The 19,581-nt window shown below is 46.8% G+C and overlaps 1 protein-coding gene across 1 annotated transcript in view; it reads right to left on the minus strand.

The window, feature by feature from the left end:
- Positions 1–8,951, minus strand: part of SCGN (secretagogin, EF-hand calcium binding protein) — a 28,363-nt gene extending 19,412 nt beyond the window's left edge. The window contains exons 1-2 of the mRNA XM_062568026.1: positions 8,864–8,951; positions 7,587–7,657 (exon numbers count right to left, since the gene is read on the minus strand). Of these exons, the coding sequence (XP_062424010.1) occupies positions 7,587–7,657; positions 8,864–8,936 (144 nt within the window). The 5' untranslated portion in view covers positions 8,937–8,951. The remainder of the gene's footprint in view (positions 1–7,586; positions 7,658–8,863) is intronic.
- Between the last annotated feature and the right edge of the window lie 10,630 nt (positions 8,952–19,581).

Raw genomic sequence — 19,581 nt, forward strand, 5'->3', positions numbered from 1 at the left:
GTCTGATTTAAAAATGCGCTAAGCTCATTAACTAAGGCCTATCTGTGCTCCCCCTTTGTCACCAGTCTTCCTTACATGTTTAGATGTGACAGATATTCTCCAAAGACTTTAATTTGCTGCTAATAATAATAGAAGTTGTCTATGACAGATGGACAGACAGATAATATGGCTGATCATTTCTGACGTGGCCCAGCTGGGCTGCGCAGTGGGACCTGCCTGCGACCGCAGAGCTCCTGAGGACAGGAAAACACTGCGGGAAGGAGCCTGCTCCCGCCTTGTGGGAGCAACCCTCGTGGGGGGCAGCTCAGCCCCAGATGCCTCACAGCGTTTCATTAAATTCGGCTGGGTGAGTGGGCAGAGGGAGGGAGGGATGGAGGAGGAGTGTGCCATTAAACAGGCACATAGGGTTTTCTTTCACCTCTGCATTATAACTCTTCCTTGTGCTATTTAAATTGCCTTCTGCCTTCACCTTGAAGCTCTGAGACACCTCCCAGGCGCTAGGCAAGCCCACCATTTGCTCACTTCAATAGGCTTGCGAAGTACACTGGAATTATCCTCCTCCATGCCCAGTAGGGCAAGTTATTTCCGAAACTATAATCATAGCTGATATTTGAAAAATGCGCTGTAGAATTCACACTAGTCATTTGCTAAGAAAGCTTATTGCCCAACTTAGTGTCAGCTTTTAACTGCTTCATTGAATTTTAGGTGGCAGGAACATTTTATCTGCATAAAAATAGGACTTTTTGATTGTAACTGGCTCAGACTATGAGATATATCAAGTAAGTATACCCAAAGTGTGAGATGGATACCGTCACATCTCCAAGAAGTTTTAGTCCAAGAGACCATACTTGAGTGGATTTTTCAAACTGGACAATCTTTCTCTGTGTGTAAATATTCTGTTTATGAAATGCAAAAGCTAACATGTCTGCTAAAAACAGATTTTTACTTCCAAGAATGAAAGCAAAGTAAGCAATACTGCACAAACTGGCTTTTCCAACATATCAACTCAAGGTAGATTATCTATATAATACCGATTTTTACATTACCTATGCTATATCTTCTTATTTTACGACTGTTAGGTTCAAAGGTTAACTTTACATTTACAAAGAAAGAAACCAGCAAATGAAAAAAAGAAAAACCTTGACCCCGAATAAGCCACGCTTTGTGTGGCAAAAGGCTGGCACTGCTGTCCCTCCCTTGAAGGGCCAGGGGCTGATGCCCTGGTTTGTTTATATTTTGTTTGCTTATGATTTCGTCTCCGCATCCGGGCGGCAGTGCCGTGGCAGTGGGGCAGCGCTCCCGGGAACCTCGTGCCGGGAGAAGGGCAAGTTCAAGAAACACAGAGACAAAAGCACGAAGAGACTTTGTGCACATGTTATTCTTGGACTTAAGGAACTGAGATCAGCTTTTACTAGCGAAACCGGTGTCGATGTCATTATTTATACTGGTGTAACTGGGTCCTAGGGACCCTCACCAGGAGCCGGGACCCCAGCCGGGACTCAGAGCCCGGCCCAGGAGATACAGACAGCCAGCAGGTAAAGCCGATCAGGAGGGAAATATAGAGAAGCAATATGAGGACTAGTATCAATAGTTTCATACTTTAAAAGCCTTGTAGATATAACAAGTAATTACTGTCATATAAGAGTACTAAGCAGATTGGTTTTCCAGCAGTGTCGGACGTTTTGTATAGACAAGATGCAGACGTTCCTAAAAGGGACAAAATAACTTTTCAAGTCTTACACTAAGGGAAGAAAGCAGGGGTGTAGGAGAGCCTGCTGCACAGGAGTGCACAGGAATGTACTTCATTTACACAGAAAAGCACGGGCTACCTACAATGAAAACGTTTCTTTTTCCATGCAAAAACATAAATAGTGAGTGAAATATTGCTATGACTTCACTATTGCGTATCATAGGGTTAAGGAGAAATTTTCTTTCTACAAATGTTCTTCCGCAGAGTTTTGCAGAGAAAAGCTCCTGTAATTCAAGTTGCCGTAATAAATTAATTTTCTGCTTTCTCCTTTGTGTCAAGTCTCCATCTTTTCTTTTGTGAAAACCCTTTAGAAATATTTAGCATCACAAAGGCAATCTGGATTTTAGCATTGTTTGTAATAATGCAAAGGGCATGTTCACATTTTTTAACCTGCATCGCATTTAATTACTTTGTCATGGTTGGTTATGACTCTTTGAAAAATGACTGTAATCTGTCTTCTTTGTTAACCCACTCGCTTTGTGTTTCTGCTCTCTTTCCTCATGCTTATTATTAAATTTTCCCTCCTTAAGGTACCTATGTGCCTGGCAGCAATTTGCCTTGATGAAAACGCAACCATGATTTGTTTTGGTAAAAAAGAATCCTAATCTGTGAAGCAATGTAGGGATTTTACTACTTCATGAAAGAAGGAGTCCCAGTTAATTTTTGCTGATCAAGACAGTCTTGTCATAAACTGATTTTTTTCCCCCTTCTTGATCTGATTTTTGGAATCAATTGTCTACATATATATTTAATATGTCTGAAGAATAAGAAGAAACTAAATGTAAGTGACAGTTATAGCCTGTTTCCTGGAAAAAAAAAAAAAAAAAAAAAAAAAAAAGAGGCTTATCTGAAAATGCTGGCTCAAACACATGTTTCTACTAACAACATTTCAGCCAAATTTGATAGAAGGGCAAAGGGTCTCAGAGATATCATGTTCCTACAAGATCTGGGAAAATAAATGGTGTCTGCCAAGAATGCTAGTGGGAAAGCAAACTTGACAGCTATTACCATGCCAAAAGCCACATAGCACAGCAAGTAGGCCAGCAAAGATCAGATGAGAGATCAGTAATATGCACTTTGACCTTAGAAGAACCACTTTTCTTTCCTTCAAAAACTGTAGAATTAAAAAAGAAATCACACTAGGGATTTCTTTTCACCCACGGAGTTGTACAGCGGACCACTCTGCTTGCATTAACGTGTGATTTCACCTTGCAGCTACTGAGCAAACTTCTCCTTTGGGCCAATGTTGATTATTTAATTGCAGTGCTATCGCTTGAGAATTTGGCCCTGCATTTCAGTAAAGATTTACTATATTCTTGCTCGCTATAAAAGATGAGCACTTATGCTGTCATCGCTTACCTTTTTTTTTTTTTTTTTTTTTTTTTCTCTTTTAGCTCTCCTCAGCACCTATGTGGGAATCATTTTTTTCACATGGAAGACATAAACGTCAAACAAAGGTTACTACACCCTTCCATGTGCTTTCATGGTTTTGTACTTAGGCTTTGGACAGATCCTTCATTCTGTCCTTTTCTCTAGGCTGAAAGCTTTTTGGCCAGCTTTTGGGTATGGAAAATGCATCATTTTTTTCCTGTTTTTCCCACAAATGTGCTGAGGCTGCATTTATAGATGCCTCTAGGTGCTTACAGAGTCCTGCCTTAGTATGCAGGAACAGGAAAAGAAATAGGTCAAAATAATCAAGGTTGACAAAGCCAGGCCTAAGAAATAAACATATTTGGGCAATAATCAGAATCAATTCAAGGTTTAGACTTCTGGTTTAGTCAGGAGGAGGATGCAAGCTGAATGCTCTCTGCTAACAGTCTTCTCAGTGTCAGCTGCTGGGGAGCTGCTGGTCACCAGAGTCCTGGTCTGTGAACCTGGGTCTCTTGAGGTAGTGACAGGGATGGGTGGTGGTAGATAGGTATGGGAAGTCTGCTTTGGATGGGTTTGCGACTGGTTGGTATATATATATGTGTGTGTGTGTGTGTGTGTGTGTATATATATATATATATATATTTGTGACTGGTTGGACATTAAACTTAGCTGGTGTGACTAGCCAGTGCATTGCTGATCATCCTGTCTGACCATTAAGATAAATACGTGATTTAGCCAGATAAGGTGTTATTCAAGGCAAGAATGAAATTCTTGGTTGCAGCAAGAGTAGGCTGGGGGCTGCTCATCTTCTCTGAGAGTGAAAACCTTCATGGCTATTCTGAGTGAGCCCTGAAGAATAACGGAGTCCCTTCCAGTCATGATCATCAGGGTGGTTTTGGGGCCAGGAGGACTATAACAGTAATAATAGCTCTCTTGCGTAAATACACATTCAAAAGCAAGCACACAGGGCCTCTTACACACCTGCATTTAGGTAAGAGCAACAAACTTTTGTCTGAAAGGTCTTCTATTCCTAAATCTCTGAACTGAAGTGAAACACTTTCTGTAAAAGAACCCTGCAAAAATAATAGTAGTGTGCATTTCCCCTTGTATCTCTCCAGATATCATTTATTTCACAAAAGTTTTCAGGAAAAAAAACATGAATCCAAAATTTATAGCCATTCAAATATAAACCTCTTCTTGTCTAATTATTACAAGACTGTACGTAAAGCTTCACTGAAACTAAAGCAAAGAGCAAGGAATCGCCATACGATCTCTACGCAGAAAGAAAGATGTACAATGATACAAGAGAGAAATTTACGGGTTATGCTTCCTGTTCCAATAAAATTACTTCATTAGTGTTGAAATAAACTCTCTTTTTCACTAAGTCTTCGCCAGAAAAGCTCCAGTATAACAGCTTTTAGAAATGATATGTGCGCAGATAGATGTCTATGTGCGTAAGTGAAAAAGGGTCGTGAGGAAGCGGGAGACGAGCGCACAGACAGCACGCTGCACCCGCGCGGTGGCAGGCTGCAAGTTGGCGGGTAATGCGCTTGGAGAGAAGCAATGGGAGTAATGAGGGCAGAGGTATACCGACAGACAGCAGCGCACGAATCGATGCTCATCCTGGGCTGAGTTATCCCCGATTCTGCCTCATAACCCCAAACCTAAACAAACCACTTTTGACTTGCTCCTCCAGATGATGGAAAACTTATACGAACTTCAAGTCCCTCAGTATCATAAACCCACCGTGTTTCACTGAAGCCTTGTGTATATGTAATGCACATCTGGAAATCAAAGGCCTTAAAACTGCTCATGGCCAGGGGAGAGAAAGATTGCACAATCTGGAATTTGACTCGGTTTATTATAAAGTTAAAGCGTAGGCACAGTCTAGGTCTACCCCTGTTTCAGAGTTTCCCCTTCACCCCCAAATTCCTGACGGCTCAGAAAAAGAGGCTGAATTAGCTTCCCTTGGTGAATGATATTCCGGGTTTCCTTCCTTGCCCAGACCCATCACTGAGAAATCCGATCCTCAGATCCCCAGAGAGTGCCGTTCTGCACTCTTTTCCCAGCTGCTCTGATCCCCTGGTGTTTGGCATCAGCCGAGGGTGCAGCAGAGTAGCTGGGAAGAAAAACAGAGCTGAAGACTACAATGGTCATTAAGGGAAAATAACAGCTTAGAGAGCACAGGCAGAAAATATATAGTTATGAAACTGTTTGCTATTCAAGCACAGACAACTCTCAGAGCTGATAACATTATTTATCACTTGTATAGCACTTTAGACATAGTTACTAATTAACCCCTGTGACACATCTGGAAATTATGTCAGTATATACTACAGTCTCTCCCTTTCACTGCACAAGGAAACGGAGTTTAGGAGCGCAAAGAAAGAGTGACTGTCAAAGCTACCACTTTGCTGCTCATTCCCAGCTCTGTGCTCCCGTCACTGATGCCACTACCTTCCCGTAGCATAGTGAAAGACAGTGCAGTTTATGCCTCGCCTGACAACCACAAGTCTGTACGAAATAAAGCACATGCCAAGGAGAAAAATGGCTGTTGTACATAGCATTTTGTACATGCTCGCTGTACAAAGGTAACAGAGACCTTTGTGTTATCCAGTGCTACTGGGGAGCCTCGTGCCTAAGAGGCAGGTAAGGAGCAGCCCAGGTGCTGAGCTGATCACACTCAAGGGATGGGGAAAGGGAAGCAAGATAACACAGGATCCTGTTACTCGAGAGCCTGTTTGAGCACCTGTAACAGTTAGTGAACATGTTATTCCAGAATTACTCTAGTTCTGCTATTTAAGAGAGTGAGAAAGTTGGCTCTTTATTAATTCTATTTGTGTTAATCTTCTCTTTTTAATAAGGAAGCCTAGATAGTGGACACAAGTGAGATGAAAGTTAGTTGAGCGTGCTGGTTTAAACCATGTAATTTGAGTGGAAGAAGCTGCATGCTGTTTGAGATCTGCTCAATATTTAACAAACTAGACTTTGACATTATCACTAACTATGGTAACTTTAGGGAGCCCCACTTGGAGGCCCTTGGCTTCAGCAAGCTACGGCAACGCTGAGCTCTGCCAGCTGGTTGCACACAGTGCGAAGTAGCCTCTCCATAAATATTTTGCATTTGCAGTTATTCAGTTCATTTGAGTGTACTTTGCGCTGGTGTTTCAAGACCACAAGACCAGCAGCTCCCAATTTCATCTTCTTCCCAAGGCAAATGATCACAAGCTTTTCAACTTCTCTTCAAATCAGATTTTCCATGTCCCTAATGGTTCTTAGTGCTTATCTTCAAATCTTTTTTCCTTTGCTTTGAATTTTTTTATCTACCCATCTGTTCATCTATCCATCCATGCTCCAGAAAGACATTTCTGCAGAAACTGCCAGCATTTCAATCAAAAATTACTTGTACATTAAACAAAAACTTGCTTGACAAATGATTCACAGCATCTTTTCTACTATAGCCCCAAGGATCCAAAGGATCCTAGTTGGTTTGTAAATATAATTCCTATTTTACGTTCGCTATTTATGAATTTGCTTGGGTTTTTTATTAGCTACCTTTTCCCTTTCTGTCAATTACTTTTTACTTAATGGAATTGTTTAATTTCTATTTTTTTGGCACGTACATCCTATCATTTGGAAGACGCTTGCTCCTTTTCTCTTACTAGTTGACCACATGCTACACAGTGAAAACATAACCGCTATTATCAAAGCATATTCGTCGTACTTTTGAGCAGACCACCCCAGTGGCTCAGCTTAATGGGGAGCGGCAGTCGAAGGCAAGGCCCAAGCTGGAGGGGAGGAAACCAGCCCCTACACATGGTCGTGCGACTCCTAGTAGAGCCGAGATGCAGCGAGTGAAAGAGGAGCTACACTGCCAAAACTGCTAAAGAGACCTGGGAGAGCAGCAAAGAGCCACTCTTGGCACCCACAGCCTGACCGTAGGAGCAATGGGTTTGATTTCTGTTTGGCTTCCAGCCATTTTCAGGCATACAGGCATGCTGCTTCTTCATTAGCACCATTTAATATTAATGACAGCATATTTGTTAAACACTGACTTCAGAAATAAACCTATCACAGTGAGAAAACTAATCAGCGCTTGCTTGAACAAAACCTAACAGCTGTGCGCTGCCTTGCCCTGCCAGACTCCGTATCAGTGCTTTGCTTTTTGTTTGCATTCACTGGCACTAAATGACTTTCCCTATATGCTTCCAGCCAGCACCTTTAGCTCAGGTCTGCTACAATCTCACAGCGATAACAGATACGGGACTGAAAATAAGTGATCAAACTTCTAACGTTATCACAGATTTTATCAAACCTTAAAAGCCACCTTGTTGCTAAGAGGAAAGCTCTTTGCCTCAGGCATTGCTAAGGAAGCCAGCAATCAGAGAGCGATAAATACAAATAATCTCTAAGCATAATGACCTTTTTATTGGGGGCTGATGTACAGCTACAGCTCAGTACTTACTTCTGGTCCCAGTTTCTCCAGGAGATGGTGAAAAAATTTGTCAAGCTCCTTCCCTTCTATGTAACCATTATCTAAATGCAAATAAAAAAATATTAATGACCAGGTGTCACTAGCTGAACTCTGGTGACCATGGGCCATATGGTTGCCCAGGCCTTGGTAGGACTTGTGGCAGGGTCTCGGCTGGCAGCCCACAGCGCTGCTGCTCAGGCGGCTGCACACCCAATTCAGTCAGTTCCCATCTATTCAAGCACACACAGTGCTGTAGACTTCCTTGGAAGTTTTCCATAAGGAAAACTTTTCAGGAAAAGTTCAGGGATTACAAGAGGCAGCAGCAAGCAGAATATGGGGGTGATGGGGGAGGGGCAAAAACTCTAGGGCAAAAAGGGAATTTTCAGTCCTGTTTTTTGCGCATGGGGCAGAGAGGAAGTGGGGGAGCTCCATGACACCTGCTGGGACCCCACCAGGGATGAAGTATGAACATGTAGGTAGGCACTCCACAAGGCACCCCCAAGTGGGCATGCCCCAACCTGACACCCACCTATATAGGCACCTCCATGCAGCACTCCCATAGGCACCCCCCCCAACAGGCACCCACCTGCACAGGCACCCCCATGGGTACCCACCTTCATGGTCACCTCAAAGGGTACCCACCTGCAGGGGCACCTCTGTGTGTATGCAGCCCCATAGATTCCCCTATGGGTATCATCCCACATAGGCATCCACAGGGGCATCCACCCACAGGTAACCCAATGGGTACCCACACCCATGAGCACCCACCCACATGGGTAAGACCCATGGGCACCCTCCCACATGGGCACCCCTATACACTCAGGTACCCAGGCAAGTACTGACTCTTATGGGCACCCGAACGGGCACCTCCCACATGGGCACCCACTTGGGCATTCCAGTGGGTACCCACCACCGTGGATACCCCCATGGGCACCCTTCCACAGGGGCATCCACAGGGGCACCCACACAGCTACCCCAATGAGTACCCACCCTTATGGGGACCCCAAAGAGTACCCACCTCCAGGGGCATCCACGAGCACTCTTCAACATGGGCATCCACTGGGCACTCACATGGGTACCCACCACCGTGGACACCCCTATGGGCACCCTTCCTCACGGACATCCTCAGGAACACACATACACACACACGCAGGTACCCCAGTGGGCACCCACCCCCAGGGACACCCCAGGGGGCACCCTCCCACGGGGGACACCCCCCACGGGTACCCACCCCACAGGTTCCCCCCCCGCCCCGCGGCCCCACTTGCCGTCGGCGTCGCAGCGCCTCCAGGCGCCGAGGAAGGCGGCGGCGTCGAGGCGCCCCGCGGCGCCGCTGTCCATGGTGCTGCTGCCGCCCGGCCCGGCCCGGCCCGGCCCGGCCCCGCGCAGCCCCGACGGCGCCTCTGCCCGCGGCGCGGCCCCGGCCGCGGCTTTGAGCGCGGCGGCCCCGCCCCGGGGGCGGCCCTGGGCCCCACCGCCACCCGCGACCGCCACCCACGGCCGCTGCCGCCACCCGAGCGACAGCAGCCGCTGTTTTGCAAGATCCCTTGAAAAGTTTCGAAGCTACGGCTGAAATACTCGAGGCAAGTTCTTCTTCAGAAAAAAAAGGCGATATTAAGGGGGAAAAAGAAATCTGGAGGTGAAAGAGCATCGCTAAAATTTGTAACCCTCCTTCTCAATTTACAAAAACGAAGCAAAAGCATGAGGCAGGCAGTTCCCACCTGCTCTTCCCACAGTAACAGTCAGGTTGGTTTCTCACCCAGGAATGACTGTCCACAAGATGAAAAAGCCTGGAAATCTTAATCCTGTCCCTCCTGTGACTCTAATGAGATAAGAAACCTTGACAAGTCTCAGTGCTGATACAGAACACTTTTTATTCACAATATTCCTGCTTTGGATTACATATGATCTGAACGTCGCTTGCATGTTTGCAGTAATTTCACTTACCCAGGCTTGCACTTGGTGTTGTTGCAGTCTTTGCATGTGCTTCCTAAATCGTTTTTGACAGCATTATTAGCTCCTCTTTTTAGCCCCCTTATAGATTTGCCAGTTGATTCAATATATATTTTGCATTTTATGAGAACACTGATTGCTTTAGAAAGGCTCTTAGCAGCAGAGCAGAGATGGCTTTCAAAAAAGATTCTTTAATGTCTACATTGAGCAGGCTCCCATTTGATCTTAAAAAAAAAAATCTGAAAAAACAGAAGTGGCATTTTACTCAGAGAATACTGTATCTACACACCACATATTGTTTTAGAGATGCCACAACAGTGATTTCCACCTGTGCACGGTCTGCCTCTTGGCTAGCTGTCTACAACATGTTAAGTCACCACAGCCCTTTTTTCTGCTGACAGAGCCCAAGAAAGGTCCAGGCTATTGAACAAAAATATCAGGTTGCTTTAAGTGTGCGAAGGAAGAGGAGACACTACAGAGCTGAAGCTTTTGACAAGCTGCACAAGAGCTGCTTGTTACAGCTCTTTTCTGGCCAGCTGCCTCTAGTTACCTTTGTAGTCCAGAAATAGCCAAGATACTAATGCTAGGCAAAAAGCACCCACACTCCACTTAACAGGCACTCTCAAAGGACCTCAGGGCGGGAAAGAAGCATCTGCTAAACAAAGATATACAGAGAAAGTCTAAATTTTTAGGATCTGCCTGCACAAGTCTTGGACCAGCTACTCCACAGATTTCTGCTTGCTCCATCGCTGCCTTGGGCCCTCCCTCACTTTACGGTGAGGCATTTCTGGCCACCCAGAGCTTGCTGTCCTCCTTGTGCTTCCCCATGCCCTGGTGCCCCCTACCCCACCAGACAGCAGCCACCACATGCACATGTACCCCTCTCAGCCCCAGCATGGCATGAGGGTCCTCAGCAGCTGATGCAAGACCGATGGGGTGCAGTGAAGTGGGGAGGCTGCCTTTAGGCTCCGTCTTTATCCAGAAACCCAGAGCCTTCATCCCTAGCAGGGATGACCTGGATTTTCAGCAAGCTGGAGCCTGCTTGGCAGCTGCTACATTGATAAAACCAGCTTTTGAAAGCATCACCATTGTTAATATAAACAAGGGCCATTGTTCGCATAACCATAATATTTGGTTTCTTCCTAAAAATACGTTGCTAATTAACTCAAGAAAAATACTGCTCACACTTTGGACCATTTAAGGAGGTTCAATCCAACAGGGATGGAGCCAAAATAGTGTAAAACTCAAGAGTATTAAGAGGAGCTTCTTTCTAGAGGCATTTTTATCCACCCTGCAGAATATCTAGCAGTTTTACCATTCTCTAGTATGTTGTTTCTCAATCTTTTTCCTATATATACTTCTTCCGGAAGAAGGGAAAAAAAAGAAAAGCTTTAAAAAATTCAAAGAGCTTAAGTTACAAACATCCTCACCGCTACTGAAAATAGATTGTCAGTTAAAAAAACCTTGGAAACTACTGTCCTAATGCACTGACTGACTTAATCAAGGGTTCACTGTGTATTAAAAGATCTTTATATAAGTGTTTTTTAACACTGTCTTCCTGCCCAGTGAATATCACATCCAGCTATCACTTATGTCCTCAGGGAAGGAAGAGCAAACAATAGGCATCGCCTTATTTTAACTGGTAATACTTGCTCAGAAAAGTGCACCCTGGCAGCAAAACCAGGTTCAGGTTTGAGATTAAAAAAAAAAAAAAAAAAAAAAAAAAAAAATCAGAAGCTGTGCTGACTAACCCTGTAAAAATTCATTATTATCTGCACATGATGGTGTGATGACATTTCATTTCCAGCATGAGGGACCCTGACCTCCCAAGTGTGCTTAGTCCTGACCATCTCGCTCCAGCAGAGAAAACTATAGACTTTGCTGCTGCTTTCACACAGCAACAGAGCACGTTTGGAAAGGGGAAAATAAGGCAGCGGAGCCAGGCCTCTGACCCCAGCTCAGGGCCTTGCTCGTCTCCGTCACCGAGGACGTTAATGTCCTTTCTTTTATCAGAGCGGTGCACTGAAGCAGTTAACTGAATGATGCTATGCTGGGCTGCCCCGTGGCCTCGCTGTGCCACCCTCAGTGCATGCAATTTCACACCGGCACCGGTGCACACGCACAGCGGCTGGCTGGCGACTGCCATTGGACACTGAATATATGGGAGGCTGGAGAAAACAGATGGATGGAGGCTCTCTGCAAGAGATTGGGATGAATCCCAAAGTTTGCAAAATACCTTTGGCTCTTCAACAGCAAGGGACAGTACTCAAACACCCTTCCAAAACTTCAGCAGCACGTCCCAGACACAGATGACACTGGAGCTGTGTGCCACAATACCAGCTAAACTATATTTAAGATGTAATTTTATAAGGCTAAAAGTGATTTAGGCTTCTCCAGTGGGTTCAGGTAACTCCATAAAGCACGACTCAGGGAGTCCCAAAGTACGCTTGAAGACTAATTTTGATTGCCTTTGCTCCTGCTGAGCATCCACCTGAGGCAGCAGGACAGCTGGGGGGCAATGACTGGCCTGACTCAAGCCACCGAGCCCCAGTGCCACCATGGCAAGGGTCGAGTTACAAGTGATGGTAGCTTTCCTCATCAAGTAGCTTCAGCTCCCTTCTGCTTTGCATGGGCCAGAAATGCTGGCAGAGGCAGCGGCTCTGCCGAAGGAGCTGCTCAGTGCAGCTGGAGCTGTGGAGGGGGGCACCCCATGCCGCAGCCTGGCAAGGGGCCGCTGAGCATCGCGGGGAGCCAAACGCCGGGGGAGCAGATGAAAGAGGCTGAAAGGGGAACAAAGTCACAATAACAGAGTCGGTGAATCGCCCTGCCATTAGCACAGAAGTCAATTAAGAGACAAGTCTCTGCTGGAGAAAAGAAACCCACATTTTTTTTTTTTTTTTCAAATCCATCCGCAGATGGGTTCAAACTGCTTATTAACCGCAGATCCCAAATCCCATCTATGAATGTTGGTGCCCTCCTCCTTCCCTCTCCTCCCCCAGCAAACCTCCCTGTGTCATGTGCTTCATTCTTCCCCACTCTCCTGGAGCCAGGCAGCTGTACCCAGCTATTCTTGGGGTACTTGGCAGGTGGCCGGTTTGAGCCCTGGTAGTGACGCATGCAATGGCAGAACCATCCGCCACCCTATGGGTGATTCCACCTCAGGTCCCACCACAGCTGGGTTTTAGCAGCCTTCTCCATGTAGATCCCTAGCTGAGAAGCTCCAGGTTCTCATGCTGGACTTTGTTCTGGACTGGCACGCAGGATCACAGGACTGGTTTGGAGGGAGCAGCCATCCCCCCTCCTTGCCTGGACACATTGAGGAAGGGTGGAATCAGGACTTGGGCATCGGATGGGAAAGCTGGCCTCTGCCGGAGGGATTTCTAGGTCTTTAAAACGAAGTAAGGTAACACCTAAGAAGCCATTCCCTAAAGGAAAGCCTCCCAGGCACCAGCTCAGCCCACCCTTCTCTTGCTCATGGGCCTTGCCCTGGGGGTCGTGTCTTACCCCCGGTGGTGCAGAGCCAGGAGGTGGGTGGCCTCATTGCACCCTGTCCCAGGAATTGCACAGGGCCACAGGGACTCAAGGAGGGCGGTCTGAAGCCAGCCTGGTCCCCATGCCACCCCATCCTCCAGCTCGGTCCTGCCTGCATTTCCTGAGCCTGTCATTGCCACGCTCAGTTCCCAGCGCGTGTCCATAGCAAAGGGAGAAACGCTAACATCCCCGCGGTCTCAGTTATGGTTAGTGCCATGCATCATTTCAGTCATCTGCCAGAATTTAATACTCTCTGAAGAAAGTGGATGCTGTCAACCATCCTTGTCGCTCTCCTGTACCCGCCTCTGGGCCTTTTCCGCTTAAGCAAAGGGAAAGGGAAAGTGGCACCGCTGGACCAGTGTTTCTGAGCAGAGATTACAGAGTTAACTTTACTCCTCCGTTCAGCTAAAACTAATTGGATTTGCCTAGATAGCAGCCCCTCTCTTGCCTTCTCTGGCCAGACTCAATCTAATTAAGATGCTCACTCTTGCATCTTCCTCGATTCAACTTACTGGAAAAACAAGGAAGGGAAAAAAAAAAAAAAAAGAGACTAACTGTTTGTGACTGGGGTCATCACAAATTACTAAAGCAGCACATGGCACGAGCATTAGAGAAAGGACCCTGCAAAGGAGCTGGGAGGAACCGCAGCAGCTCCGCTTTGCTTTCCCAGCTGCACTTGTCAAATGCAGGCACTTGAAAGCTGCGTGTAAAAAAGCCCCAGGGCAGCGGATGCGGGGTGCTGAAGACGACCCCTTTCCGTTCCCATATGGACAGAGCCACTCTGGTGTCAGGCAGAGACTGCTCTCGCATGCAGATGCAAGAGCATCTTCTTTGGTTTGCTGCAGGATACAGCATGAGGAATTAAGCTTAGTGATAGCCCAGCCCGTGCAAGGACATCTCTAGAAAATACAATTTCCCCTTTATTTGCAACGCAGAGACTCACGTTTTGTTTTCTCTCTCTCTTTGAAAATTCAGGGGAGAGGGGGAGTGGGCCTCATGGCTCATTTTTTTAGCACAGGAGGGCGCTCGTGCTTCCCCAGGGCAGGGGCTGCCTCTGCAGCAGATACCCCATCTCCAGCGCAGGCAGGGGTAGCCGAGGTGGCTCTGCTCACAGAGGTGAGCTGGTCACCAAGAACCAGCAAACACCAATGGAAAACACAGAGCATAGAGGGAAAAATGTAGCCTCTTGTGCTGCAAACCTTGCTTTAAACAGGCAGAGAGAGAAACTGTTCCTGTCCCTCTTTTCTGTTTTTCTGCCCTCCATACGAGAGGCCAGCACTCCAGCCGGCTGCAGGACAACCGCCCCCGGCCCCACGACTGACTCTCTTTGCCAGGTACCACCGGGCTTTTGTGCACAAACTCCTGCTGAAGCCAGTCCTGCTTAACTTCCACTTTCGGGAGCCCACAAGGACAACACAGGCACCTGTAGCCTTTCAGTACTTGTTCAAAACTACCCCAATTAAATAAATAGGCCAACTAACCAAGTAAGCAACCAAAATAAACCATGGCCTTCAAACAAAACTACCACCTCCAGCACAAAACAGCCCCCTGTTGCAACACAGCGTCATGCAAGGGGAAGCCGAGGGCAAGCCGGCAGGCACAACGTTGCAGGCCAAGGCAGTGGGGAGAGTTTCCCACCCATTTGTGTGTCCCCAAGCAGTGGGTGATGTGCTTCCCGCGGGGGGCACCTCCTCTCTCCGAATTTACCTGCCATAGTCTGTCTCTGTGTTAATCCTCCTGGGAACATTGTGGAGTCCAGGCTTAACGGGAGTGGAAGCGCTGGTCACCAGTGGAGGCTGTTACGGAGACTCACTTGCCCTGGGCTTGGCGAGAGGCTCGGGGTGGGAAGAAACATGAGGGAAAAATGTGGGATTGCAGAACGATGGTGTGCAGGGAGTGAGAAGAAAACCCATGACTGTGCCTAGCAGGACTTCACAGAGTCTATTAAATTAGGGATTGGAAGATGGAGATAAGCTTAAGGCAGCATTTTGCTATCATTAGCAGGTTGCAAGTGAAAGTTTATGCAAGAGACTGAGGGCATTTTAATTATCTGGTGGGAAGCTAGCGATCCTTAAGCCAATGGCTGGCCTCAGAGAGACTCACTGGCAATGCCATTTAGGCACCTAGGAGGCTTTTAGGTGTTTAGGAGGCCTTTAAAAGGAGGTTATTTGAGCATAGAGAGGGCAGTATGGCCATGCCCTGGCACAAGCCTTGCAGGCTGACTGCCTGCGACCACAGAAACAGAATCAGTAAAAAGGAGCAAGAGCTGATGGCATTTGAAGGAAATAATGTGGAGAACTGGTTTTAGTCACATCTTACATTTGAAGCAAAAAGAAGGTCTTTTCCCTGCATTTATATTGCAATTTCCATTCACCCCATTTACTGACTCTTCCCTAACACTGGAAAAGACTGCTCTGCTTTTTCAGGCCCACTAAAGTAACCATTAGGACCACAGCATTAATGACAACCCTTGCTCACTACTCTCTTGTGCTCTACTTGTCAGTAATTTTCTGGGCCAGAATGGCAAAAGTGAGGAACAGCATCACTGTCTGAAGCCTCCCTTCTGGTTCTGGCATAAGCAGAGGGCAATCTTCAGTGCAGGAGTTCAGCCACAGCCCACACCAGTGTTAGCACCTTTGCACATAGGAAAAACATCAAGGGATCTCTAACAATCACAAGAAAAAAAAGCATTTTAATGGGAGCAGAGCTTTTCTCGTATTTTCTTAGAAAATATTTCTCAGCAGCTGCTTTCCATGTGGTGGGAAAGAATAATTTCTCCACATTAATCAATTAATAAGCACCGCCACTCCCAGTGGCAGCAAGAGCTAGTGATGATGATGACTTTCAGTTAAGTGCAGTGGGCCACACCGCATACAAGATTTGTGACTAATGGGCCACATTAATTCTTGAATCATCTCGGTTGGGCTTCATGGCTCTGCCAGTTCAAGGTGGGGATTTCAGATGGTTGCTGCTCTCCTCTTAAAGAGCAGATATTTACTGTTGTTACTGTACACCGGGGAATAGTTTAAAACACTTGAAATCTATCATCCAGACATTAAACTACTTTAGTAGGGAACAGGAAATAGGTCATAAAGATACAGTGTGGAGCTGTTCGAGCTCGTGCTTGAATCTGGCAGACAGCCACAGTCATTTTTCAGTGCGTTTTAGACAGGAAGGTGCTCCTGCTGCATATGTCACTGATGACATTCTTCAATAGCAATACATGAGAAAGATTTGCGAGCGGAAATGGCCAAAGCAGCTCCCACAAAGGGCTTCAAGAGCCTTTTTCCAAGACTGGATCAGACTGGTGCAGATTGGGCTAGAGCTGCTAAGACCTCGAATTGGTGGCCTCAAGGATCAGCGTTTCTACCGACCTGCTGGCTTTCCTCTCCGTACCGTGCCAGGAGGAGACTTTTTATCTTATTTCCTACATGTCTCCACTCTTGTCCCTCTCTTCTAGCAAACACAGATTTTTCACCCCTGTGCTTCTGTCACGCCTCCATTAATTCAGGGCAGCCCTCCTTCGTCCTCCCTCCCTTCTGCCCTCAAGAGCACCCAGCTCCCAGCCCTTTTTGCTTCCCCTGCTAAATGGCCAAACACCGCAGGGCCACGCTCGCCGCAGCTCGGCCTTAGTCGTACTGCTCGCTCACTCCTGTGTGCGGGGACACCCCAAGGCCCTGAGCTGTCACTTCACAACTCATGCCCAGCTGCCACCCCTCACTGCCGCAGGTCCTGCCAGTGCCCCGGGACAGCACACACGATGTACCTACGGCCACTGTCTTGCCCGAGACTAGCTGCTATCCAGGGACCGACCGAGCTTGCCTGACGTAATCCTGACTGGAGTCTCTGAGTCCTCCTTGGCTCAGCAGGCAGTCAGTGCAGCTTCTGGGTGATGGTCCCAACTGAGGGACAAGGTGACCTGCAGCACAGGCACGGGCTGCTGATGTGCCCTGGTGCACATCACCTCCCTGCGGCGCCTCCTGCTCCAACTTCTTTTCCTGCTGCCAGTGGGAAGGCAGAAACTCTTTGAGTTTCACGCTGCACCTGGCATACCACAGTGTGGAAAAAGGAGCATCCAAAATGCTACAAATGCTGCATAAAAAGGTAAATAGTACTTCTCTTCAAGGTTACCACTAGCTGACCTTTCTGTCCAGCATCCATGGAGCTACCAGGGAATTCCGCTTTCAACCAAGCAACAAAAATACTTAACATAGCCCCAGCGAGCTGGGCATTGCTTCCCAGGGCAGAGCCCAGAGAGCAGTGAGGACAAGAAAATGAAGAGGGCATCCCCCATGTGCCCATCTGCCAGGACGCTCACAGCCTGTGGGAAGGCAGAGCTACACCTCAGTAGCTGTGACCACCCACCCCCCAGCCTCTGCTTGCTTTGGAGACCACAAACGCCCTCCAGCAGACCCCTGCCACAGGCAGCACCAGCTCTGCCACCCTTTGCCACCCACCATCTTTGAGGATGAGAAGACTTCGGAGAAAGATCAGTGCTTGATAAGGTTCTTATTAGTACAAAGTATGCATGCAGAGGGAAGAAATTTCATGGATGAAACTCATGTACAAAAATTCAGAGCCCATCCACTGCAACTGCACTTCCATGTACCATCTACAGAGGCTAGTGAGTCTCCAGGGGCTCTCAGGAGGGTTATTTCCCCTGTGCACAAACCATGGTCCACAAGAGAATGCCCAGACCGGCTCAGTCACGGCTCTGTGCTCAGATCCAGCAGGCCTTGCTAGTCTGCAGCAGCCTGTGCAAACAGGGTTAGGCAGCTTCTGGGGCTAGCCGAGGCACGGCACGCACCTACGCACCCTGCCAGCCCTCCCAGGAAGGCTGGGGAGCAGGGCAGACACCCATGCCGGTCCCTGTCTGGAGGCAGGGGTTTTGGTCTTGACCAGTTTTCCATCCTTTCTTTGCCCTGAGAGCGCTGTCTCAATAGGAAGCCATCGTTACGGTACGTAAAAGATACCGTAGCTGTTGCAACATACCTGAGAAACGTGTCAGGTTAACCTTTCTGTGGTGGAGAAGGAAAGGTGCTCCTGGGAGGCTGCAAAACAGGGGCAGCTCTCTGCTGCACTCAGGGCTTCAGCTGGATTCCTAAGTGCAGGGCAGAAAAGTCAGCTGAGAGCCAACAATATTCTCACATTTATCACAGGCTCCGTGCAGTTTGTCCTGCGGACACACTACCACATTTGGTGCACGTATGCATGTAATATGCCTCATGCTGCTTATTTTTCTAGCAAACTGTCATGGAAGTGTTTGCTTCTCAATGCTTCCTACACGTGGCATTTGCTCTTCCCTCCCTGAATTCCCTTGGCCCACAGCCTAGGATGGGCAGCAGTCAATCCTGCACTGCTGGCAAGACAGATTTTGCAGCTCTGCGGAATTACAATCTGGTGTTTCTGTGGTCACTGAAGGAAAAAAGTTCCTGACTTCTCACAGAAACTCCCTTACCTGAGTCACTTACCTCTAAAGGTTTAAGATACTGAAAACAAAAGTCACTTTCTTAAATGCAGAGGAGCTACACTGGCGAAGCTCTGAAGGCATTGTGAATTCCTCACAATTAGGCTGATAGTGCTGGGCTTGCCAGGCAGAAGGAAGCCAAGAAATATAAATTAATCCTCATCCCCACACCCACATGCTTGTGTACAACACACACACATACACACTATGTCCAAGAGCTTGCTAGCAAGTAGTTTCTCTGCTGTTCGGCCTGTCCACGACACAACTGATGTCTGAAACAAAGAGTAGAAATGCTTCACATAACTAATAAGGAAAAGTGCTGCTGTCTAATGAAATTGTTATACTGCAGCAGTCAACTATTACAGTAAAACACTTTTTCTTCTAACACATCAGTGCAAACACGTATTACTTCTACACCACTTCAGAAATCCTTGTCACTGGTTCCCTAGGATTACGATGGTATGTACAAGCTATTGCCATGCTGTTTCATGGTGGGAATAGGTTCCTCCTCTCCCTATTACAATACTTCAGATGACTGGTGAGAAGGGACATAGAGCAAAAAATAACAGAAATTCACAGCAGTTGAAAGTCTTTTTTTTTTAATTTATAGATAATGCCACAAACCTTGCTGTTAATTTTCTTCAATTCACAAAGCCAACACATCAGGCAACACTGACTCGTGAATACTTACACTTCCTCATATATTTTTCTCCTCCACCTTGTAATCTGAATTGAAATTGCAAGGCATTATTTGCGAGTGGATTATTTTACTTTTCTAATAGAAGTATTTCAACTTCTCTTCTACCATTTGCCTTTTTGTCTCTCCTATGGGCAATAAATAAAGAATACATGAAACTGAACAAATTTCTCCTAGATTTGATGCTTTTTAGATGAGTGCAGTTTCAAAACAATGCAAAACCCACAAAACGTATACATGAAACAAAATTTATGACCTGTTTTCCATTGCTCTGTTTTTAACTTTTGAGATTTAAACCTCTGCAAAGTGCTTCTGGTTCTGGTATAGCAAAGTTCTGG

The sequence above is a fragment of the Rhea pennata genome, chromosome 2 (genome assembly GCF_028389875.1).
Source record: "Rhea pennata isolate bPtePen1 chromosome 2, bPtePen1.pri, whole genome shotgun sequence".
Classification (NCBI taxonomy): domain Eukaryota; kingdom Metazoa; phylum Chordata; class Aves; order Rheiformes; family Rheidae; genus Rhea; species Rhea pennata.